The sequence below is a fragment of the Simochromis diagramma genome, unplaced genomic scaffold (assembly GCF_900408965.1).
Source record: "Simochromis diagramma unplaced genomic scaffold, fSimDia1.1 OVJJ01000024.1, whole genome shotgun sequence".
In the NCBI taxonomy this organism is placed as follows: domain Eukaryota; kingdom Metazoa; phylum Chordata; class Actinopteri; order Cichliformes; family Cichlidae; genus Simochromis; species Simochromis diagramma.
In genome coordinates, this window is record NW_024387332.1 from 2,930,091 (window position 1) to 2,955,588 (window position 25,498).

General features: G+C 41.3%; 2 protein-coding genes across 4 annotated transcripts; both read left to right on the forward strand.

Moving 5' to 3' along the window:
* The first annotated feature begins 356 nt into the window (after positions 1 to 356).
* On the forward strand, positions 357 to 7,661 carry LOC120718079. Of its 3 annotated transcripts, XM_040006401.1 has the most exons (6): positions 2,427 to 2,862; positions 3,768 to 4,640; positions 6,150 to 6,254; positions 6,378 to 6,524; positions 6,639 to 6,733; positions 7,265 to 7,353. In XM_040006401.1, exons 2-5 carry the CDS (start codon positions 4,307 to 4,309, stop codon positions 6,677 to 6,679), a joined length of 627 nt encoding a protein of 208 aa, XP_039862335.1. In that variant the 5' UTR covers positions 2,427 to 2,862; positions 3,768 to 4,306; the 3' UTR covers positions 6,680 to 6,733; positions 7,265 to 7,353. The 3 variants fall into 3 exon arrangements, with proteins under 3 accessions (XP_039862333.1, XP_039862332.1, XP_039862335.1); XM_040006399.1 differs by lacking the exons at positions 3,768 to 4,640; positions 6,150 to 6,254; positions 6,378 to 6,524; positions 6,639 to 6,733; positions 7,265 to 7,353 and adding exons at positions 357 to 660; positions 7,576 to 7,661 and having other exon boundaries at positions 1,839 to 2,862; XM_040006398.1 differs by lacking the exons at positions 6,150 to 6,254; positions 6,378 to 6,524; positions 6,639 to 6,733; positions 7,265 to 7,353 and adding an exon at positions 357 to 660 and having other exon boundaries at positions 1,839 to 2,862; positions 3,768 to 4,294.
* LOC120718064 (PHD finger protein 12-like) lies at positions 7,340 to 16,882 on the forward strand. The gene is made up of 13 exons (XM_040006381.1): positions 7,340 to 7,417; positions 7,569 to 8,025; positions 8,147 to 8,267; positions 8,357 to 8,489; positions 8,584 to 8,748; positions 9,041 to 9,184; positions 10,020 to 10,719; positions 11,892 to 12,031; positions 12,086 to 12,270; positions 12,387 to 12,481; positions 14,215 to 14,297; positions 14,393 to 14,531; positions 15,658 to 16,882. The coding sequence occupies exons 1-13, from the start codon at positions 7,340 to 7,342 to the stop codon at positions 16,125 to 16,127; spliced, it is 2,910 nt and encodes a 969-aa protein (XP_039862315.1). The 3' UTR covers positions 16,128 to 16,882.
* The last annotated feature ends 8,616 nt before the right edge of the window (positions 16,883 to 25,498 follow it).

Sequence of the window (25,498 nt, forward strand, 5' to 3'; positions counted from 1 at the left end):
GCACAGTTAAATAAAGTGACATATTTCACAGTACAACGACTTTATTATACACGTTTCGTTTGTTTATATATTCATTCATTTGAATATTTTTATTTATTTTTCCCGAATAAATGTGATTTCTTTTCTTTAAATATTTTTTTTAAACGGAGGGACTAACTCAGTTCATTTTAACAAACGAAATAAGCAGACTTAATTAACGTGATGAATTTTCGTTATGGCTTTCAGTTACTTGTTGTTTATAAGGAGGCGAATTAATGATCAAAAAAACATTACATATTACAATAATTCAATAATTAAAATACTTATGATTAGAAACTGCGAAACTAAATGAGAATTGTTATTTTTAAAAATCTGATAATTATAGGAAACTTATTCTGAATCACTCCGCATCGCCTGCGTGACCCTGGGAGTCAAGGTGATGAGGATGACGTGTAGCGCGGCAGGTATAAAAGCAGAAGCCAACGTTCGAATTTGGTTTTCACATGAGAGTGCGAGCAGGGGGTCTGTTTAATAGCGCTGTGAAAACCTGTTTGTTTCCAAAGTTTTAAAACTAGTGCTTGAAACGAGGATTCAAAGACCCAAAAATGAGCTCCGGTGGAGTACGGCGTGAGCGGTACCTGCTCTCCATTGGTGTCACCCGTATTCTGGATGAGCGCTATGGTAAAGCTTAGTAAGCTAATAAGTATAATAGAATATTTAAGCAAACAAATACACCTTAGACTGGCCTTTTATTACTTTAAAGTGAGGAAGATTTCATGAGTGTGAACATTTCAGGTGAAATATGTCAAACTTTAGAAACATCAGTTTTGGTTTGAAAAATGCTAAAAAACAAACAAACACTCAATTTAATGCACGCGCCATGGAAACAACGTCAGTCATTAGAACCTGCGGGAGGCTGACGTCTGACGTCAGTGCGGTCATCCTGGAGTCCTGTTTTTGTATGTGGAGGGTTTGAGTTTACATGTTTTAGCAACTGGCCCTGAATTAGACGATAAAGTTAATAAATTACGAATCTGTATAGAAGCATGATGGAGCTGTGAGAGTTCACAGAGGCAGTCGTTGCGTTTATAAAGCTGGGAAATTTTGAGGGAGGTTAGGGAGTCCTCGGAGATGTGGCCAAAATTTGATCTTGCACGCATTATGTGCAAAATCAGTTATAGCTACTGATGCTGAATCAAGTATATCATATTTATGTGAGTGCATTGTGTATTGCCGTGTCTGTACAGGTGTCCAGATGTATGTTATGTGCTCGGTGAGAAACTGAAACTGTGTGCATGCAATAAGCAGGCTGGAGGTTTCTCACCTGACTTTAGCTGTTTTATTTCCAACAGACTGATGCTTAAATAAAATAAGAATAAGTGCTGAACATGAATTCATTGTTAAACATCACTGAAACTCTATGCAGCCTTACTGACAATGTGTCCATAATTCACAAATATTATGGATGACATTCATTTATCATGAAATGTTGTTCACAGTCACCAAGAACACACAAAGTTATTCTTTACTATGAGCTGTACATTTTTAATTTACATGTGAATTTGCAAATGAATTCTATCATCAGGACATTTTTGTTGTTTAAACATGCTAACAAGCAGAGTTTGGTGCTGTGATCTTTGGTTTAAAACATGAAATTTAGTCATTTACAGTGCAAAGCCATTTTTCTCACCTTCTACCAATCTTAAGGCTTTCATAAAGAGTGAGTTCTGCTGCGGGCCTCTCATTGTCTGTGTGTAGAAATAGCATATGATGATATAAAGCTATGTTTTGACATTTAAATCCGTAATTTGTCTGATTATGTCACGATTAACACAGATGATCTTTTTGTTTTCTCGTAGCTGAGCTGGTGAGTCCTGTCAGTGTACGCCAGATGTTCATTTCTAACCTGAGGAACCGTCCTTTGAGCCCCAGCCATGTGGACTCTATGAAAAATCTGGTCCTCTCGTTAAACCACAACCTGGTTACGGGGACGAAGGCGTTTCCTTATATTGCCTTCAGGGGATTCTTTAACAAACTGCTGCTGACGACACCTTTCACCCATGTGCCAGAGAGTCAGTTGGAGAACACCACTCCATCTCCTCCTACCAACTCACCAGCTGGTTTAATGGTGCCGCCTGCAGGGTCCCACCTCCATTCACGGTTCCTCACACCTCTGCTTCCAGAGAAGGCAGATCTTTCTGTCCTCAAGGCAGATCAGAGGAACTGCGTCTGCACCCTGGATGTCGACGGCGACACCATCACCAGAGTCATTTCCACTGTGTATTGCACAGAGGAAAGGGAAATGACAAATCGATGGAGAGTTACAGACTACACCTCTGACGGCAGAGTAATCATGTCGGTTCTCTGCCAGTTTCTGAAGAGGTTTACACAGGGTGCAAAGAGGAAGCCTGCAGAGGACGAGAGCAGCAGCAGGAGCCCCACTCCACCAAGGAAACGTCTCCGGCTGTGATCAGCAATGAAGCCTTTCCTGGACATATGGCATATGGATGTTACATATGGATGTTTCCTCGTGCTTTGGAGCAAACTTTCTAACTCCTCGTGTCTGCGCTGTGTCTGGAAAGGCTGGAAACACCTCTCCATCTTACACAGAGACCATCATGATGCGGCTAGTCTGAGGAGTTATTTCTGTACATATGTATATAGTTTTTTTTATTATTGAGATACACAGGTCAGCGTTTTCAGTGCGTCTTGCACTTTTCTTTATTACTTGGTGCTGGCCTGTGTGTTTGATATGACTGCAAGGAATACAAGACTGACTTTATTATATAATCTGCGTAAAATGAACCAATAATCCATGAAGACAGTGCAAAGTGTAAATTATCGTCTTCTGCATCTCAGACATTGGCGAGAATGAACAGTGTGGTAAGTAAAAAGTAATGTTCTGTCTCTAAAATGATGTCCCAAAATATTAGAAAACATCTAGTCCAGCCTAGAAGTAATAAATGCATGAAGTAGTTTTTCAGCGTCACTCTGAGACAGGATGTTTCTTATTTCAGAGATATTACGCAAAGATTGGAATTGGAAGAAATCAGTTCTAGGTATTTGTTTAATATGTGCATTGAAGGACATGTCCTGGTCAAAAATGACTCCAGGGTTCCTCACAGTGTTACTGGAGGCCAAGGTAATGCCATCCAGAGTAAGAATCTGGTTAGATACCATATTTCTAAGATTTTCAGGGCCGAGTACAATAACCTCAGTTTGATCTGAATTTAGAAGCAGAAAATTAGAGGCCATCCAGGTCTTTATGTCTTTAAGACATTCCTGCAGTTTAACTAATTGGTGTGTGTTATCTGGCTTCATGGATAAATAAAGTTGGGTGTCCTCTGCATAGCAGTGAAAATGTATGCTATGCCTTCTGATGATACTGCATTTAAATTGTAAACAGAATTGGTCCTAGCACATCCATAATTAACCTTAGATAAATATGATACAAACCACTGCAGAAATCAATACCTACAGGATGCTCTAATTGCTTTAATAAAATATTACGGTCAAAAGTATTGAATGCTGCACTGAGGCCATGAGAAGATGATGTGTAACCTTCACTAAAGCTGTTTCTGTGCTGTGATGAGCTCTGAAATCTGACTGAAACTGTTCAAATAAGCCATTCCTCTGAAAATTATCTGTTAGCTTTTTAAAAATTATTTTTTCAAGAATTTTTGAGATAAAAGGAAGTTTGGCAATTCGCCTATAACTAGGTAGGACAGCCGGGTCAAGAGATGGCTTTTTAAATCAGTGTTTGGGTTTTTTTGTGTGTCTATGTACAGAACAGAAGTCTGAACAGACCAACGACCTCCCAGAGAAATCCTCCTCCAAGCGATCCGCTTCTCCATCCGTGGAGCTGCAGCTCAACGCTGGCCGGCTTCAGCTTGACGGTCTTCCTCCGGGGGACGGAGCTGCAGGCCCTGGTCTACGAGTGGCCCAGGTACGACTGTTGGACCGCAGAACCAGCAGCAGGCTAAGCAGCCGGCCTGGGACTCCAAATTCCAACACTTCATCCACCCCAACCCCCTCAGAGGAGCAGAACGATGGAGAGGAGGAGGCAGCAGAGCCTGAGGATGAAGTTCAGGGTGCAGAGCTCGAGAGTTGTACAGTTTCTGCTCCGACCCTGCGACTCCTCAAGAGACTCTTTCAGCTCCTAATAACGGCTGCTATGGAGAGAAACCCCACTCAGTTTCAGCTGGATTCAGGATGTCATCGCTGTCCAGTGCAGTATCATGCGACACCTATCCATCAAACAGAAGGCCTCATCAACAGAGTGGCACTTTGAGAAGCAAATACACAATCAAGTGGAACATCAGAGGACATGAAAAAGGCTGAGCTACAGAACAGACTGAAGGCTGGGAGAACGCCATCAGCTTCTGCCTCTGGACTGGTGAACCACATAGGAACAGAAACGGTTAAGAAGGAACCCGAGAGCACTGTAAATGCATGTGCCCAACAGAACTGCCCCACTGCCCCCACGATATGGCCCCACAGTGGCCAACAGAACCACAGGAGCCAGACAGAGCCCCAGGAGGAGTGTGTGAGCACCGATGAAAAGCCCTCCTTCTCAATCACCAGCAGTTCCTTCACAGATGCACCATCTAGAGGCAGCCAGGAGCACGACACAGTAAAGTTTGGATCAGCACCTACTCCAGGTACACATCAGAAATGTCAAAGCTGCAGTCTAAATGTATCACTTTATACAGCTAATAATAATAATAGTAATAATGATAATAATAATAATTTATTCTAATAATACTTTAAAGTGTAAGAGATAATGTACAGTAGCTATAGTGATTACGAGGGCCCCACCCTGGAGCCAGGCCTGGGGAGGAGCTCAAGGGAGTCTAACCAGAGACTGTGTTTTAGCCCATGCAGTCTGGCTGTGTACAGGCTAAAGAGATGACATAGGCCCACCCCCCATGTGCTCCCACTTGGAGGAGGTGTTGTGGGGGTTTTGAGCAGTGTGTGTCGGTTGGCAGCCTTTATGTACATGGGATGATCATTTTGTTTTGGTATTGAGAATTGCATAATTCTATTGTATTAGTACTGACTAGTACATTTCTGGGATGGTGGCAGATGACCGAAGTGTGAATCCATTGTCACTGCTATGGTACCAATAGTATTACAGTGCAATATTAGTGACACAGCACGAGTTAAATCTAAGCACAAAAACAGCCTTTAGTGTTTTCTCTGGAAATTGTAAGTACAAGTAAAAACATAACACTGTAGTTTAACAGTAATTAAAGTAAACTAAACTTGTAATTCTAAAGTCATCATACAGGCTTGTTGTTTCCGCCTGTAGTACTAGCCAGGGCTGCAACTATTCATCGAGTAATTTGATTACAAGAAATACTCCTGCTGCTTCATTTAATGCATGACTCTTTAGAGCTTGTCACGTAGAGCTTGTTAACTTAACACTGATGTCAGATCAGTTTCTTTCACCAGCAGATGCAAAATTATCAGAGTGGATGGTGTTTGGTCAGTGAATTATTTATTTAGTTTACTAAGAGTAAGACAAAAAACAGCATTTCTATTTGGTACAGACTGCTCAGGTGGGAAGCTGACTTGGTATCTGACGTCTCTTTACGTTTACTTGCCACAGACTGGACAGAGCAGTGTCAGGTGACAACATTCATGTTAGTATGTCTCAAAGGGGACAGTAAATCATGGGCGGACTATTGACAGATTTTACAAACCAAAATAACTGACATGGGCAAGACCGTATCGATCAGAGGTTCTGAGTTTTGATTCATTTTCGATGTGATAGGAGAGAGGTCCAGATAAACGACTGGCATTAACTGGGAAAAAAGTGGACATTGGTGTGGTCAGAAATTACTTCTGATATCAGTGCTTCTGTCAGTTTGCTGTAACTCTTCATGCAGTAGACACACCAGTAAGATGTGCTGTTGATTTTTATTGGGATCCTTGACTCCCAAAAACCCAAACACACTCATGATAGTTAAAGGAGATGAAATAATGTTGCAACAAGTTCTCGTGACTCTTTGAAGTGTGTTAAATGAAGTCTTTTTGTAGAATTTTTGCAAGTGTATCACTTTGTGCATCAACCAGTTGGAGTGACTTTTTAGACACTGAAACACTTACACAGCTGTGCCGTCATATTCAATGTCAGTTTGTCTCTTTTTTCCTCTCCTGTCCCTCAGACATAAAGGCTGCTCCTGCACTGACGGACTCACTGCTGCCCAACACACTGCCCTCCATCACCAACCTGTCCAGCTGCATGAAGGATGGAAAAGAGGAGGATGGGGGTGAGTTTGTCACTCTGCGGCCACATGTGACAGTTTAAGAGCCTTCGTATTGCTGTGTTCTGCTATGAAGCACACGAAGATGTAATTAGCTTCTAGCGGTTGTGTGTGTTTGTGTGTGTGCAGGGATCGAGCTGGACAAACTAGATGCAGAGATGATCAAGCTCTTGGCCTATCAGAGGATCCAGCAGCTCTTTGCTCCCAAAGTGCCCAGCACTCAACCTCCCCCCACCACCAGCACTACCCCAAAAACCTCAGCACCCCACCCAAACAGTAAGATACCTTTGCACTACAGTTTAGTCTGTTTACTTGTCAAGAAGTCAGTTTTTTTGCTGTTTGATTGCTGTTTTGTTCTAATTATTAAAACCTACACTCTCCTCCTTCCAGGTCAGAAAAGGTGCAAGCCAGAGCGGTCTTTTACCCTCTGACAGGAAGAGGAGCAGCTGTCAGCATGTGCTATAGGACGTTACACATAGGATCAGGTAGGACATTCAGTCGCTGTGACTTTGACCCTGCTGCATTCTGTGCCCTGGCTCTGAGCCACTGTTAGGTTTCACCTGTGATGGGGAAAGGTTCACGTAGGAGAACAGTATTAAAGCTGCTCTCACGTAGTTTTTTGAAATTATACCACTTCACCAAACTCAAGTCAATCATGTTTGATTTAGGTTATATTCTTGCCTCGTGACTAAAGTTTAGTAAGACCGAAGTAGAACATAGGTAGGGCCCCATCATACCTGCTGTGTGGTGCCTGGCAAATGTCACCGTACAGCAAAGTTGATGTTACATGTTGTAAGCTGTCATCTCTGCTGGTCACGCACTTCTGCATTTTTATAATCTGGTGTGTGTTTGCATTGCTGCTGCAGCTGGGTTAAAGTCTGTTTTTAATGGCATCCTAACATCATATCAGTACAGAAGTTTAGAGGTTCACAGGTTTCACTTTGAAACTTTGAAACTTGGCAAAAACTTTAAAATTCCTTGGCTTCCAACTTTGACTTCTTCTCCTTCTATACCAGCGCTGATTTGGAGGACGGGCAACACCTATTGTTCAGAAGAATACTGCAGCACGTACATGCACCGTAACAGCTAGCATGAATGGATATAGCTGTGTGATGGTCTTACTGGTGACACACAAAGCTGCCAACACAGCAGGTTTACCAGGGCCCCTGGTTTGATCTGTTAGCTTTTTAAAAATTATTTTTTTTAAGAATTTTTGAGATGAAAGGAAGATTAGAGATTCATCTATAATTTGCTAAGACAGCAGGGTCAAGAGATGGCTTTTTAAATCAGTGTTTGGGCTTTGTTTGCGAATATGTACAGAAAAGAGAACAGAAGTCTGAACAAACCAACGGCCTGCCAGAGAAATCCTCCTCCAAGCGCTCCGCTTCTCCATCCGTGGAGCTGGAGCTCAACGCTGGCGTGCTGCGGCTTGACGGTCTTCCTCCGGGGGCCGGAGCTGCAGGCCCTGGTCTACGAGTGGCCCAGGTACAACTGTTGGACCGCAGAACCAGCAGCAGACCAAGCAGCCGACCTGGGACTCCAAATTCCAACACTTCATCCACCCCAACCCCCTCAGAGGAGCAGAACGATGGAGAGGAGGAGGCAGCAGAGCCTGAGGATGAAGTTCAGGGTGCAGAGCTCGAGAGTTGTACAGTTTCTGCTCCGACACCGCGACTCCTCAAGAGGCCCTTTCAGCTCCTAATAGCGGCTGCTATGGAGAGAAACCCCACTCAGTTTCAGCTGCCGAGTGAGCTCACGTGCACCACTGCACTACCAGGTCAGTCAGTCATAATGACTACCAAAATATGATTTCATTCAGCACCCTAAGTTTAAAATACCTCTTTATATATGCAGTTTAGACTGTTTCTTCAATGTTGCTCTTTTGTTTGGATTTCTAGGCAGCAGTAAACGGAGGAAAAAAGAAGAGCTGCTTGGAAAGCCCTTCAGGAGGCCTCAGCATGAACTGGATCCCAATGGTCTAGTCCCTTTGCCAGTCAAAATCTGCTTTTCATGCAACAGGTCAGCAGTTCTAGACCACAGTGCAAAGAAGTAGACGAAGCCCTGAAGCAATGACAGCAGGTACTAATTCTATTTATTTGGTCTCTCAGGAGTTGCAGGTTGGCTCCGCTGATCCAGTGCGATTACTGTCCCCTCCTGTTCCACATGGACTGTCTGGACCCTCCACTCACAGCTTTACCTGCCGGCAAATGGATGTGTCCAAACCATGTGGAGCACTTAGTAGTAAGATGCACTGTGCTGATTCTAAGCTAAAGCTGCTTTCCCTTTCCTTTTATTGATGTAAATTTGTATTGATATATTTTTGTTTGCTATGCAGCTGAATCAGAGGAGCCTCAGCCTGTCCAGCCGCTGTCAGCTCTTCGATCAGTTCCAGGACAGGATGTCCCAGCACGCAGTTAAGTTGGACTTCCTGCGTAGAGTACATCGACAAAATGCTCCCAACCGGCGCACCACTCGCCAGCGCAACAAGAAAACCATCAAGGTAGACGTGTGTCTCAGTGTGACGGTGCAGTGTGTTGGATTTCATATAATCCTTTTTTCTTGGCCACTGGAACACAGGTGGAGATCTAGGAAATTAATGGCTTTAATAATATATCTGTTACACTAAGACAGTAATACCTAGATACTGACATTCTGTCTTTTTTCCAGCTTCTGAAATTTAAGCAGTTGTGCACTTGTATATGAAGTGATGCTATTTTTAGACACATCTGAACATACTGGTTAATGTGCTAGAAAGTGTTAAATTGTCTCTAACAGTCAGTGTTTTTATTCAGGTGCCAGATGCCATCAAGTCCCAGTACCAGAATCCTCCGCCCATGCTGCTTCCTGCAGGGGTGCGCCAGCTGGAGCTGGTTTGTAGTGGCATTCCTGACCATCAGCCCACAAAGCATTTCACCACAGAGACTGAGCAGCAGGAGGTAGGCACAAGAGAAACCAGCAGCTGCCTAACATGTTCTTTAAGTCAGATTGTAATGATAGTTCCCTGAAACAGGCTTTTGTGTGCTACAATCTGTGTCATCTGATGTAATAGGATGTGAGATTAATAGGAGAGCAGCGTAACCTCCTAAGACCCAAACTCTTTCATGGCATGCATTTTTAATTTCTCTGTGCCATTTGGGCTGATTGGGACCTGATGAATGTAAAACCAAAGAATTATCAGATTTTATTTTTTACCTGATGTTTGTTTCTGAGAAAAATGAGATCCACATATGAGGACATTCGATTTAAATTTCAATAGAACAGTGGCAGTATAACGTCCTCGCATGTGGAAATCAGGCCTTTGTAGAGCAACATTTAGTATTTTGGTCTAGCCAACCAAAAATGTGATGTTCACATATGTGGACACCAGGTCCTAGGAGGTTAAGGATGATTGATCGCTTTCCTTTTCATTTTGGATGATTGGATGAGAGTTTGGACAAGAAGTTTTTAGAAAGTTAGATTTTTGGTGTAGATGAGTGAAACACTGACACATCCTGTGTATTGTGTTTATCAGAAAGTAACAGAAAATTCAGTTTCAGAAGTTCTGAAAGCTGAACCAACTGCTTCACGGCACTTTGCAACAGTTGCATTAGAAAGTCTGTTTTTTTCACAGACTGTAGAGCTTTGAGTAATTAATTGAAAATTGCAGCAAAAGATAAATTCTGGTATCTGTTTGTTTGTGTGATATAAATGAATCCTTGATGAAGGGGAGGGCCTCTCAACAGAACTGCTGGTTGCTTCTTTATAAAAACATACATGTGTTGTGTTGAACAGTGGCTTCAGGATGTCATCGCTCTCCAGTGCAGTATCATGCGACACCTATCCATCAAACAGAAGGCCTCATCAACAGACTGGCACTTTGAGCAGAAAGCAAATACACAATCAAGTGGAGCATCAGAGGACATGAAAACTCAGGCCTCATTAGAAAGGACTTCTTCCCCTGACCCCTGCTCTAAAGCTTGCAGTACACCCAGTGACTCCCAGGGGGCCTCTCTTTCCAAGGACAGCCCATCAGGGCTAGTTCTTTGCAAATGTACCGTGACACCATGTCAGAACTGTAGGAAACCTAATGGGCCTCTGGAATTGGTTCAGCCTCCCAGAGCCAATGGACCTGTAGACTGTAACAGTGCCTCAGATTCCTGCAGGCAGGCTGAGCTACAGAACAGACTGAAGGCTGGGAGAACGCCATCAGCTTCTGCCTCTGGACTGGTGAACCACATAGGAACAGAAACGGTTAAGAAGGAACCCGAGAGCACTGTAAATGCATGTGCCCAACAGAACTGCCCCACTGCCCCCACGATATGGCCCCACAGTGGCCAACAGAACCACAGGAGCCAGACAGAGCCCCAGGAGGAGTGTGTGAGCACCGATGAAAAGCCCTCCTTCTCAATCACCAGCAGTTCCTTCACAGATGCACCATCTAGAGGCAGCCAGGAGCACGACACAGTAAAGTTTGGATCAGCACCTACTCCAGGTACACATCAGAAATGTCAAAGCTGCAGTCTAAATGTATCACTTTATACAGCTAATAATAATAATAATGATAATAATAGTAATAATATACTCAAGTAATCATTATGTTACTCTCTCCTCATTATACGTGTAACGGGGGCCATGGTGTGCATGAGAGAACATTTAATTTGAGGCTATAGCAACATTATTTTACATATTTAAATTAATATAAATACACTTTTAACTTTAAGAAATTGTGTTAATAGTCATGCTGTTAGGCTGAATTATTATTAGCATTAACATCTCCACTTTCATAACGTCTGTTTTGCATTAAAGCACAGAGAAGGCCTCAGAACTGAGAATGGTTATATGCTCACCTTTCTTCACTGCAGGCACTACATGCTTGTTTGAAGGCTTACACACATTCACTCGCACACTTTAACACACATGCATTCACACGCGTACACACTGACCAACTCTGCTTCATCCAGGAGATGCGTTACTGTCAGAACTCTTTTTTTTTTTTTTTCCCCTTATAATGTAAGAAAGAGCTCCAAGCAGATGGGAAGAAGGCCTTTTTATTTCATGCCTCAGTCTAGGATGGATGGGATGCATAGCTTATTTTGTTTGGCAGATCACTTATAATTGTGATTCTGTTATTTCTACTTCTAATAATTTATCAGTTTTTTGTCTTTAGGAAAATGTTTCTTCAAGAAAGTGGAAATGTGATTGTGATATGGGATGTAAATACAGTGAAAGAGTTGAGCTCTTTTGGCAGATACTGTGTATTGTTAAACTATCAAAACAAGCATTTTCTAAAGTGGAAGCAAATGAAAAGTTCATTTTAAAAGACCTGAGTTTTCTCTCTTTTGAATGTTTACTGTTGCTATTAATTGAATACTCACTGCTGACATAATCGATGGTGCTAACAGTTTTCTTGCATATTTTGTATCGTACAGCCCCATTTACCAGAAGGATACATGGCCATTTAAGAGCACATTTTATTTTCAGTTACTGAGTTATGAAGAAAAAAAAGTTATTCAGATACAACTTGCTTTGCCTTCTATCTCAGTAATAGTTCCTGTGCACTTTTTTCCTTTATAGTGAACTATCAAAAACTGTATTTTTTCTGGTCCTTCTTTTATCTCATCTCATCAATTTGTCTGTTTTTTTTTTTCCTCTCCTGTCCCTCAGACATAAAGGCTGCTCCTGCACTGACGGACTCACTGCTGCCCAACACACTGCCCTCCATCACCAACCTGTCCAGCTGCATGAAGGATGGAAAAGAGGAGGATGGGGGTGAGTTTGTCACTCTGCGGCCACATGTGACAGTTTAAGAGCCTTCATATTGCTGTGTTCTGCTATGAAGCACACCAAGATGTAATTAGCTTCTAGCGGTTGTGTGTGTTTGTGTTTTTGTGCACATTGATCGAGCTGGACAAACTGGATGCAGAGATGATCAAGCTCTTGGCCTATCAGAGGATCCAGCAGCTCTTTGCTCCCAAAGTGCCCAGCACTCAACCTCCCCCCACCACCAGCACTACCCCAAAAACCTCAGCACCCCACCCAAACAGTAAGATACCTTTGCACTACAGACTTTAGTCTGTTTACTTGTCAAGAAGTCAGTTTTTCTGCTGTTTGATTGCTGTTTTGTTCTAATTATTAAAACCTACACTCTCCTCCTTCCAGGTCAGAAAAGGTGCAAGCCAGAGCGGTCTTTTACCCTCTGACAGGAAGAGGAGCAGCTGTCAGCATGTGCTATAGGACGTTACACATAGGATCAGGTAGGACATTCAGTCGCTGTGACTTTGACCCTGCTGCATTCTGTGCCCTGGCTCTGAGCCACTCTTAGGTTTCACCTGTGATGGGGAAAGGTTCACGTAGGAGAACAGTATTAAAGCTGCTCTCACGTAGTTTTTTGAAATTATACCAGTTCACCAAACTCCAGTCAATCATGTTTGATTTAGGTTATATTCTTGCCTCGTGACTAAAGTTTAGTAAGACCGAAGTAGAACATAGGTAGGGCCCCATCATACCTGCTGTGTGGTGCCTGGCAAATGTCACCGTACAGCAAAGTTGATGTTACATGTTGTAATCTGTCATCTCTGCTGGTCATGCACTTCTGCATTTTTATAATCTGGTGTGTTGTTGCATTGCTGCTGCAGCTGGGTTAAAGTCTGTTTTTAATGGCATCCTAACATCATATCAGTACAGAAGTTTAGAGGTTCACAGGTTTCACTTTGAAACTTTGAAACTTGGCAAAAACTTTTAAATTCCTTGGCTTCCAACTTTGACTTCTTCTCCTTCTATACCAGCGCTGATTTGGAGGACGGGCAACACCTATTGTTCAGAAGAATACTGCAGCACGTACATGCACCGTAACAGCTAGCATGAATGGATATAGGTGTGTGATGGTCTTACTGGTGACACACAAAGCTGCCAACACAGCAGGTGTATCAGGGCCCTTGATTTGGTGTCTTGGCTCTGAGCTAATCACTCCCACAGATATAAAACTGGGAAGTGATGCAGAAGCAGTGTGTGGAAAAACTAACAACACCCCATCATTCATTAGCTTGCAGAACCACCAGACACTCTTGTGTAGATTTGCTGATATGCTTGGAGTCATTGCACTGCCTGATCCTAGGTGAATTTTTTTGGGACTTTAACTCCTGGGAATATTTTGCAGCTGTCTTGCATGTTTTCCACTTGAATAGTGAATAATCTTTCTCATGGTAGAATTATGAGCGTGTTTGGGACTGGCTTCATGCAACTTCAGATACTGACATGCAGCACTCATTTATTCTTTAAGACATCTTTCCTCTTTGGCATTATGTCGACACACACCAGAATGCTTCTGAGTTTATAGAGGCGGTCACTCGTGCTGATAATCAGTTAATCAGTTGTGTTTGATTAGCAGTATGTACCTGCTACTTGCCATCTTTATTTCTATGGAAGCAACAAGGGTTTGCTTAGTGCTTCATACACTAAATCTGCATTCTGGCTTCTTTTTTGTCAAATACATGACAGTAATGTCATATTTTATAGTTCATCTGAGGTTATATATCAAGACTTAATTTCAAGACCTGCTAAAAACAAGATGATTTTTATTTTGTCCCAATATGTAAACCTTGACAGAAGGTATCCTTTTAACCATGACTGTACTTCTGTACGACAGGCAGCAGTACACGACAGAGTATAATATAATAATATACTGAGCCTGTACTAGCTCCCAATCTCTGCATCATTAGTCAGGTTGAGTGATAGTTGATACCGTCATCTTTAAATCGGAGTATTTTAAGCAAGTTGTCTGTGAAAGTAAGTTCTTAGACCTGTGAGGGTCACAACAGGACCATGTGGAATAAAAACTACTGAACAAAAACACAATATGTCACATTGGAGTGCAGGTCATTAAAATACATTTTGACACGTCAATATTGCAGAAAAAAAATCCATGTTGCAAATCTGTATTCTTTGTGTTGTGGGAAAGGGTGTGTAAGTCTTTAACTGTTTCTCTAAGGTGCTGACATGGATGTGTGCCTTACAAACTACGGTCACTGCAACTACGTATCGGGGAAACATGCCTGTATTTTCTATGACGAGGTGAGGCCGTTAAACTACATCACTCTGCAGAGCACTCCTGTGGTTGTTAGTGACCAAGATGTAAATTGTGTGTGTGTGTGTTTGTCGTCCTTCAGAATACCAAGCATTATGAGCTTCTGAACTATAGCGAGCATGGCACCACAGTGGATAATGTCCTGTACTCGTGCGATTTCTCTGAGAAGACCTCACCATGTCCACCCGGTGGCCTGGTAGCCAAAGTCCAAGGAATCATTCGTAAGTACATCTCCGTCATCTGTTTGGATTGGCTTGAAGGAACCCAGGTCTGTGTGCCCAGTTTTACTTGGACTGCTGATGAGGTCGTCACTCATAGATTTTGTATGAACCTTTTATGAATATCCATCCATCTTCTTCCACTTAGCCACTCATCTGTATGTGTTCTGGTTAAAATGGTTAAAATTTTATTTGTGAAGAAATCATAACATCATTGCTTCTGTAAATTAAAGGAATACTTTAATTTATACTCTAATACTGAAAATAATTATTTTTAGTTTGGCTAGAATTTCAGGAAGTGTAGCCCCCCATGTGCTTAATGTCAGTGTGTTGTTTGTTACGCTGACACTGCTCCTGCAGTGTTGGTCAGCTTTTAGTGTTCTTCATCTAAATTGTGGTCAAGGTCACATTTGTCATTCTTAATGGGTACATGTAATTAGTTTGTGTAGAGAACCAGTTCTCCGTCTGTTGTAGGTTCTGGTTAGAGTGCCAGCTTGAAGTGCAGGAAAAAATCGAACCGTGAGTTTGGTGTTGGAGTTCATCTCCATCCATAATGGCGATCTAGCCAGCGAGCCTGCTGGTAGAGAAAACACCAAATGGGAAAGAACGGGCTGGCTTATTATTAGCTATTGCAATTTCAAAGTAAAAGTAAGGATGTAGTAAACGTACAGTACAGTGGTAAACTTGGTGCATGTGGCATTGTAGCAATGAGAAAGGTAAATAAATAAAGTGTAAAATGAGCAGTCAGATATACTTGTTCTGTGGCAGACCACGTTATGTAAAGTCTGAATGTTGCTGTATCACATAAAGCTTCCAGTCTTAATCTGTTATTAAAGATCATTTGGACAGATGTTTGATTAGTAAAGAGCTGCAGTGTGAAACAGCATTAAATCAGATTTCTCTGAAACTGTTTATAGATGATGAGTGTAAAACATGTTTGCCAGAGTTCAGCTTTCCACATGATTTTAGTCTCATTTTCAAAACAAAGTGTTCATTTTTTAATTTGTGGATAAAATGTAATCAGTGAAATCTTTTCATGGTTGCATTGTCTCCACATTAATGGAGTTTACTGTGACACTGGTCTGTACAGACGTCTTTCTCAGACCTGCTGCATTTCTTCTTTGCGTAGGTCGCAGTAAGAAACGGGAAGAGGACGAGGGAGCCAACTCCATTGTGGGGTTGTTGCCAGTAGGAGGAGTGATGAGTAGCCAACGTCAGGGTGGTGCTGAGCCGTCTTGTAGCTGCAAAGCGAGTAGCTCCAGTCTAATTGGAGGCAGCGGGGCGGGCTGGGAGGGCACGGCCCTGCTCCACCATGGCAGCTACATCAAACTGGGCTGCCTCCAATTTGTCTTTAGCATCACTGAGTTTGCCAGTAAGCAGCCCAAAGAGGAGCAGGCCACTACACCTGCTGCCAGTTGCACAAGCACCACCACCAGCAGCAGTGTCATCAGCACCACCCTCACCACCACCGCTAACACCTCCACACCACCACCACCCAGCACTGCCACAACAAGCGGCTTTTCCAACCAGGATGAGGCTGACTCTGAGACTGTACCTCCCCACCAAGTGCCCGTACTGCGTTCTAACTCTGTTCCATAATCCGCACAGGAAGCCCCGCCCTCCCTCTTATTTTCCCCCTTCTGTGTCACGATGAAGGGAAAGCTGCACAGCTGGTTGGTCAACAGGGAAAAGTTCTTTTTTTTTTTTCTTTTTTTCTTTTTTTTTTTAATGGTTTATATCTTTGCATGAACTTGAAGTATTATTGACAATCTCTTTTTTTCTTTTTTCTTTTAAATGACTGACGTAACCGTCAGGACTGTTAGGACTTTGAGCAAACATTACTTCCTTGCGCTCAATCTTTGTTTTTGCCAGTATATTAGTTATGTATGGTGTAACCTTTTTGTCAGTCAGCCCATTTAGCACAAACATTTTTGTTTTTTTCCTTTGTAGTATTCAATTCCATACATTCTAATTTCTTTTGCTGCTTTTGCACCACAGGTAGCTATATATGTATGAAAACATACATGCTTATACACTATAACATGTATATATAATGTAAATACATTTTAATTCAGTGCCTCTCGATTGGAGAAACATTGGATTTCATGTAGATTTGCCATTTTTTTGGTTTTTAACTGTACAGCTCATTGAATTTGTGATACTGTGTAGAGTACCAGACGTTTTGTGATAAAACTTGTTCTTAGTCTGTACTTTCCGCTGTAGTCCATCTGTAAATACCGTATAGTTTTAGCACTCATTTTAACATCTTGTGCTGCTGTGTATATAAGCACTCTTTGTCTGTACCTGCTTGTCTGTTCAAACCTGTAAATACAGAAAGATTTTCTAAGAACAAACTCAGTGTTTATGCCTGTTATTTTCAGCCTTGTTCTAGGTCCACTTTGAGCTCTAGTTTGGTTTTCACTTTCTGACACAGCAAGTTCAGTACTGATAGGGGTGGATCTACAAGGGTGGCATTGGGTGGGCATGTGCCACCCTAAAATAATCTTTGCCACACCCTAGTTGTTTGCGTATGACATGTTGTTTATTAAAATAAGTTAGCATTAACACTTTGAGCCTAGCTGCAATTAACGTTGAATATAAATTCTAAAAAATGAATATATTGCATAGCGTTACCCTCCCTCCCCTATTAGAAAATGGTTCAGCCCTGCTTTATTTCTTGTTGTCGGTAGCAACCAATGCCTATGACTGGGCAGAGCACATTTGGAATCAAGAGTTTATCAATGAGGTCGACGCGGACCTGGTCATCATACTGTTCATTCAGAATGCTGGTGGGCTCGGCTTGTTTCAGGACAAAAAAAAGAAGTAAAAATGGACAAAGTGACGACGTGCTCCATGAAAAGCAGACCGTGGGTTGGAACAGAAATAAACAGAGATGTGTTTTGTTTTAATTTCTGTACCTCATGGTTGTTTAATTCAAAAATACAGGAAGCAGCAACAGATGCAAATACAGTTATTAAGGTGTCACACATTAGGGCTTTCACAAAGTTGGTGCATTAACTGTTTAGAAATGACAGCTTTAAAAAACATTGTTGTCTCTAGCATGATTATATCTTTGATATGATTTACTTTTAAACTCAAATGTTGCACGTTCTTCACAAACAACTACGCTTTAGTTACACCACTTGACACAACATTTTACTATTTATGTAATCTGGAGTATCTGGGTGCTTCACACTATCAGCTACATTGCTTTATTAGTCCACCTGACAACTTACACCAGTTTAGTCTAGCCCATTGTTAATTATACACCGGCTTCCGAACTACACACCTGAATGCAGCCAGGCTGATTTCATTCTGGCTACATTCCTGTTTCCTATCCTGTTTCCTCAGTTGTCGCCAAATCGTTGCACTGGACTCATTACTCAACCTTGGCTCCCTCGCTTGCATACTCACTTTGCTTAAATTCACCTTGGTGTCCTTTTGCCAAAGCTGCTGCTGCAGAGCTGAAGAGCTGTGGAGAGAGGGCTTGAGTGGAGCGACGTGGAAAGCAGCAAGCTGCATGGTGTTACACTCAGTGTTGGGGAGTAACGCAATACATGTACCAATGCTACGTATTTAAAATACAAAATATGAGTAACTGTATTCCGTTACAGTTACCGTTTAAAAAGGTGGTATTCAGAATACAGTTACTTTGTTGAAATAAAGGGATTACATGGCGGTCTTTTCCTGTTTCATATGTTGGGCTGTCCCCTCTCTATTTTTGGTAATTCCACGCTGGTGGAAACCCAAACAAAACACGCATTAAGAGGCTCTAATGCCTGTGTCTCAATCTCGTGGCCCATGTCACCTCTAATGACATGAAGAAATATTTTTAAAAATTATTATGCAAGAAATGATTTAATATGAAGGCAATAGGCAGAGTGTTACAGGCATCGCCCTAAAGAATGTAGCCTCATGGGCAGCGTAGTTCGTGCTGCAGGGAGAATGGACTGCCATACCCGTTATGTGTCTGTGAGCGAGGGAGGGAGAAAAAGGAGAGTGGAAAAGTACGAGCTGTCACTGAGCAGAAACGGGAGCTGGAAGCATGTAAATATAATAATAACCACTGCAGCCAAAAAGAGTGCCTGACCAGCCTCGTTGTAAGTAAGGTATTAAGACTCGACTGTACACTGTGTTCGTGTTTTCCTCTGAAACAATAAGTTTTGTTGGAGCAGCCTTTCAACGCCTCTCTCTGTCTCTCGCTAGCAAAGTCGACCCAGACAACACAGTAAAGCTAGTTTTCGGCTACGAGCCCGACACGAACCCGACGTATTAGCCAGAGGTCCCTTTACTACGGCCGCGGACCTGTTTTATATAAGCACGGAATAATTTTCTATATGAGATCGCTGCAAAAATGGTGAGTACCTTCAGTAATAGTAATAAATCACACAGCAATAGTACATTCATGTAGTTGTAAAAAGCATGATAATATCTCAAGTAATCCAAAGTATTCAGAGTACGTTACTCTCACTGAGTAACGTAACGGAATACGTTACAAAATACATTTTAGGGCATGTATTCTGCAATCTGTAGTGGAATACATTTGAAAAGTAACCTTCCCAATGATGTTGCCTCTCTCCTGACACTTTTCGTGTTCCTTGTTTACCTTTGACAGGAACTGCTGCCAAACCTTCCTGTTTCCCCAGGTCAAGACTGTTTTTACAAGTTCTGTCATATCTGGGATAATTTTAATGGTTAAGTCAGTCACCTAATCTCAGAGTGTGCTTTTCAGTTTCTGAAGTCAGCAGGACCCACAAATAAGCACGATGAACAACTGAGAAAAAGGTTTTGAATAGTGTCTTGTCCAACAAATTATAGACTTATGTATACTTCATGCTATACACATGTCTTATGTTAACAATTAGACATTTAAAATTCTGATTTGCTTTGCTGATTTTGAAACATTTAGCTTGTGATGTACAATGCTGTGGAAGTCTTGAACCATCGGTCATTTAATTATATTTTGCTTGCAGGGAGCCAGACCTTCATGTAGTTTTTAAACATGATCTTGAGCAGCAGTTCTCCAAAGCTTCCAAAGTTCTTTCATAGATTTTCTTTGGACATTAGCTGCATTTTCACTCATTTTCAAATGTTGGTTTGATCAACTGCTGAAAACCTCTGTTTGAGGTTACCTGTCAAGAAGCTCTTCTTAAGGAAGGCAGGCGGGACGAAAAGCCTGAGGAGCCAAGTTACACAAGAAGTGGACTGAAAATCAGTGGCATATAGAGGGATGAATCGGACTTAGAATTGGTTCAGACTGCCATCAGTATGTGTAAACGAGGTCAGGAGAGAGGCAACAATGAGTGTTTATGATTATCTCTAAAACACAGGGGATGCTGTTTCACAGATGGGAGCTGGATTTTAGCCAGTGCTCTTGGGAATCTTGTCAACACTGATGCCATTTTAAACACAAAAATACTGTCAAATTTTGATCCACCATGCAGTCCCATCAGGGAAGCATCTGATTGGCAACAGCTTCATTTTTCTGTATAGCAGTGATCCCAAACACACTGGCAATGAAGTAAAAATCCACCTGGATAGAAAAATACACACTAGGAGACTATGAGTGATGGACTGGCCTCCCCAACCTAGATGTCGACATTATTGAAGCCGTGTGGGATCATCTTAACAGAGAATAGAATAAAAGGCAGCCAACATAAAAAAGAGCATCTTTGAATGTTCTTCAAGAAGACTAGAGATCCAGAATACCCTGTTATATTTATTAACATCATTAAACACTAGTGACCTGGTTCCACTAGAAGGAAGCAGGAATTCCAAAACAGGTGTGCTTAAGAGAGTTTGGGCGGGTTTGAAGAATAAAGAAAATGCCAAATGTCAACTTTCAAGCTTGTTAAAATGGTGCAAACTCTGTTTTTGCCTTATATACTGTAGTTCCTATCCAATATTATCCATGCACTATGGAAGGTGCAATCGGGATTAGCTAATGTTGAGCTACCGAAGTAAGTGAGATTAAACTGAAAGACAGAACTGGCTGACCTCAGTGAGAAAGGTGTTACCTTATATTACAAGGGGGGAAATGATAGGCATACTGTACATAACTGCAAAACTGAGGGCAAAGAGAGGGAGCCTTTCAGGTCTGGCATTAGACTAAACTTAGGTGTAATATTTCTTTATAACCAGCATAAGCTAATTATTGGATGATTTTCTGCTAAAACCATATTCATATGTGCACGTTTGTTTTCCAAATGAGACATCAACACCAAATGCGTGGATGATGTTTTCAGTATGGAGGTAGAAACAGTAACATGGCTCGTGTGTCATTAGTTAAAACAGAGTTTATTCAAAATGCTGAGCAAATTTTAGGGTAAAATATACATAAACACAGAAAGAATCCCAATGTTGTACTTGCTGCATTTTTACACGCCACAGTTTAGCATATGTTGCTCATTGTGCATTCACTCTTGTGACTCTCGTCCTAGATACAATGTAGCATCTCAAAAGGGTTTCGTTCTCAAAACACGAGGTACACTACAAACAGCAAAGTCTACCATCACCTTTTATTCGACATAATGAATGAGTCAATTGAATCACTGACCAACATAAATACTCATCTTGGTTTACACACACAGATACACAAAGATAGAGTGAGAGGAAACCATTCAGCATGAGTTGTTGTGATGTAATTACTTTTCATTTGATGTGAAAAATTATTCAAAGTCAATGAGATGGAAAGTGTTCTGCAGTCTATCACAGGAACTGGCATTGTTTACTTCCCCTCCAGCTCATCATTTGCTCTATCTCGCAGTCACAATTATTCTCTCTGTCTTACTGTCACACACATTCCACTACAGTGTATCACATGCCTCATTTAACTAGACACCATGTGCGCATGCATGTGTGCAAACCCTTATGTTTCTGCTGCTGTATTGTGTTTTTTGTCTATTTGTTTTCATTGGGATGTCACTTGGTGTTGGGATGCATCTGTTAGAAGATAAATCTCCCTCATGCTGAGCTGTACTAACAAACATCATTGTATTGTACATTCTTTTAAATCCTATTTAAACCTGGAATGAGGTTTTGATATGTGTTTGTGTGTGTGTGGACATCTTATTTGGATCAAGACAACTGTATGAAAATACATTTTACTGTAAACGCAGCATTGTGTCCTTTAATTTCAAATCATCGATAGGCTGGTTTGGATAAAAGCTGTGACCACATCCTTCCTGTTTTGTGACATGCCTCTACACTACATCATGGGTAAAGTTTGGTTGTTTGGCTGGGTGTAGTGAGGGACAAGTGAAGGCCCTGAAAACCCATTTCTTAACATTCATGTTTAATTTGACAAAGTCAAACAGTTTTTTTTAGAATAATTAACTAAATCGGTGCAGTCCGGACACATGTGACATATGTCTAATAACCAGAATTTAATAGCATTTTAATTTACAATCTGACGTTTGTAGAATTGTTACTTTGTTTCATTACCATATTATTCAGTACTGGACTTTTTCTTGTTGTGAAAGTACAAAAAAGAATAATTCGTGTTAACTTTAATTTCCACATCTAACACCCTCCAGTGGAGGTTATGGTCAGAGTTTCAGAATAAATTCACCTTTTTTCTGACAATATGCTGTAAGAGCACTACAGATTCTCAGGTGAGGGAAGGCGTCTCATATAGGCAAAAAACAAAGCTTTGCCATAGCTCACACTGTCAGAATTGTATTACCACAGGGAGTTTACATGCATTCAGTTGGTGATGCAAAACCATATATGGCTGACTAGTCTGCATTTGCACTGCTGGTATTAATTGTACACAGATATATTTTTTGGGTAATTTCAGTAAAATGACTGGATATTCATTTTGATTGCATTATTACAGATTTCCTCTTTATTTTAAATTGATCAAGTTTAAAGGTTCTCATGTATAGTGTGAAACTGTAATGTTAAACAAGGAGAAAACAACAACAATAGCAAAAAACCATCACACAAAATGCCTTTTAGATTTTTGCTTGTTGAAGAATTATTTTATTGTAGGGTCTACCCTTACAGTACAAAGCGCCTTGAGGTAACTGCTGTTGTGATTTGGCACTGTATAAATAATACTGAAATGAACTGAATAGTCCACGTCCAGATATTAGCCAGGTGTAAATGAAAGGTTAAGTAAAGATAACCCAACCCATCTTAACTCTAATGTCCTTTGCAAAGGAAAACAGACAATTACGAAAGCAGAATGCTTTGCTCTGGTTGCATGCACCGAAGCTAGATGTAATATATATATGTTTCTATTTGTTAAAGTGAATTGAAGTGGCACTTTGACTTCTACTGTATAAGGAATGGAATGGCACTAGTAGGCCATCAGAGTGCTTTTATACAACAAGCTGTTTATTTTACCTTTACTGACACCTACGACGATTTGAAATCATCGTTAACCTAACGTGTATATCTTTGGACTGTGTGGCATAGCTGCAGTACCCAGTGGAAACCCACACATGTACAGGGAGAACATGCCACAAACATTAAAGTTCCAGTCAGCTAGAATATTTCAACTAAATCTCATTTGCCGCGAGCTGCTAATCATTGCACCACCGTGCCACAGTAACTCCTAACTAATGGCAAATCTAGTCTGTTTTGCGTATTTTTCTATTTGAATTTTTCCCTGTCAAATTAAAGTACTAGTTACATCTTTCATCATTAAAACATTTGCACACTATCGATATAACCAGGTGCAGTGTGATGCAGAAAACTTGTAGGCCCACGTGACACTGCTGAAGCACAGCACACAAATATCTAATTATGGTTATCATGAGAACAAGACTGTTGAATGTGGAGACGATGCATAAATGAAAACAGCACTGTGGCTGCACTCTCCTTCACAGAAATACTTTCTTACACATTTCCTGTCAGATCTGCAGTGTTAGCTGATGTCCACCTGATGGCAGTGTGACTCCAACTCTGGGACTTCAGCCGAATCCTCTGTCTTTGTTCTGCTCCCAATTTCTCATCTTCTGTTGTCCCCACCACCCCTCACTCCCCCACCCCATTTACAACGCGTATGAGAGGAAAGAAAAAGAGAGAAAAAAAATGTATCCCCAGGTCAAAATAAATAGCCTTTCACAGTTAATTTAATTGACTATTTTGTACAAAATCGAGGTAATTCCGCCTCGGCTGCAATAGCAAACAAGAATAGCACTGCCTTGGCAATCAGTTACCACGCAAACATAGAGAAAAGCTTTAATCTGCTTTTATCACAGAGGAGCCACGGCTGAAGTTTGTTAGACACTGTGAGGCACCTGTTTTCTTAATTGTTGTAACATCTCTGCAGCAAAAAAACCCCCACACTCTCAGTGGAGCAAAGGTTAAAGAAAAACATGTAAAATAGCATTCAGGAGTTAGAGAACAACGCAGGGTAAAGGCCAAAAGGACAATAAAAACTCAGTTTGCATGTACAGGTCAAGAAAGCTTCAGCTCCCTCATCTAGTGCTCTTCTGTTTCCATAACTATGAATTAATACTGTAAAACCTCAGGGGGAAATGGTTAAAGGAGAAGAAATGATTGTCTGTTAAATTTTATGTTTTGTTGCATTTTTGGGCCAAATTGTGAAATCACCTCTTTGTGTAATTTTAGAGGTTCAGAGTTCATGTCACTGTCCAGAAGTGCTCCATCTCCTCCACTCTAACTTCTTAATCATCTTTCTCTCCTACCGGCTGGGTGTGTGTGTTTGTATGTGTGTGTGTCCCTCAGTGTCTGCCTGTGAAACAGAGAGCATGTCCGTTGGAGGTGTTGCTGTTCTCGCCTGTCCTGCTACCTCCAGCTGCGCGTCTACCGCCCCCCGCAGGCTGGCCACGGTTACCCCACGCTGACCTGTTTAATTGTCTGCCTGTCCCAGGGCCCACCAGTGAGCGAATGTGCGTGTTCCCACTGCGTCGAGGAGGACACATGCACATATGCACACTCACAAGCTAGACACAAGAAGTGAGTGCATCACGATATGGAGAAAACCACAGTGTCTCAATCAGATACTGTCAAGCACGCTATAAGTGTGTGTCCCATTAAAATGTGGTTATATCAAAGAGCCTCTCTCAAGTCTGCCTATTGTTTTAAGGCTGCTGAAACAAGTGCACACATCCCACCCGCAGATTTACAAACTGCAGCTTCACACCAGCAACTAGAGAAACAACCATCACACAGAGTGTTAAGTCTGCACTTGCTTCTTCTAAATCTTTTTTTTAGTAATAGACATGCTGCATCTTGATTTGCCACTACATACAAATTAGTTTCTATCTTTAATCATGCACATGGTATCGAATTTCTTAAGCCAAAAAAATTGGAATAGAATAAATGTACAGATCCTAAGGTATTTATCTGCATGTTTAGAAGATGACCAGTGAAACATTGTGCCAACATCTTTTCAATGCACATGCCATAAAATCCCTTTACATATTAACAAGAACTGGTTGTACAAAAGAAATCCCTGAAATGATCTTGAGATCATCTTGCCTGGTTGGATTGATCGCAAATGTTACCAGACTGAGATCCCTGAGCTCCATGCCGTCTTTGAATGTTTTTCTGGTGAGTTCATACATTTCTAATCTTATTTAATACGACACGATGCTTATTTTGTGACGTTTGTTTGTCATTACTGTCTGAAAAGACAATAAAAACTATGGTTGTGGGTGGGCCTACCTTATGACTGAAAGGTTATCTACCATGTGAGCATGAAGCGCAGCTTGTTTAATATCCCCCAGAAAAATACTTTGCTCATGGTTTCAAATATTAAACGTCAAAAACTGATGTGTGACATTACAAAGGCTGTGTTCATACTTTAAAGTTAAAACTTTTTTGGGTTTTTTTTGCATTACGACTTTATTATTTTGGTTAAGTAAAATATAGCAACAACTTGCAGACAAAAATTACAACACTAACCATCCTGTGACAGAAGGTTTGGTTCTGACAGAGCTCTGATCTTAATACCATTGAGTAAGTCTTGGATTATAAAAGACAACGCAGAAGAA

What these genes read in the sequence shown, in the direction of transcription:
- LOC120718079 (XM_040006399.1), top strand. Translation starts at nt 585, where the DNA reads ATGAGCTCCGGTGGAGTACGGCGTGAGCGGTACCTGCTCTCCATTGGT. An exon ending in TATTCTGGATGAGCGCTATG is followed by an intron (nt 661 to 1,838) that starts GTAAAGCTTAGT and finishes GTTTTCTCGTAG; the next exon opens with CTGAGCTGGTGAGTCCTGTC.
- LOC120718064 (XM_040006381.1), top strand. Translation starts at nt 7,340, where the DNA reads ATGAATGGATATAGCTGTGTGATGGTCTTACTGGTGACACACAAAGCT. An exon ending in TGGATCAGCACCTACTCCAG is followed by an intron (nt 10,720 to 11,891) that starts GTACACATCAGA and finishes CCTGTCCCTCAG; the next exon opens with ACATAAAGGCTGCTCCTGCA. An exon ending in CCTGTATTTTCTATGACGAG is followed by an intron (nt 14,298 to 14,392) that starts GTGAGGCCGTTA and finishes GTCGTCCTTCAG; the next exon opens with AATACCAAGCATTATGAGCT.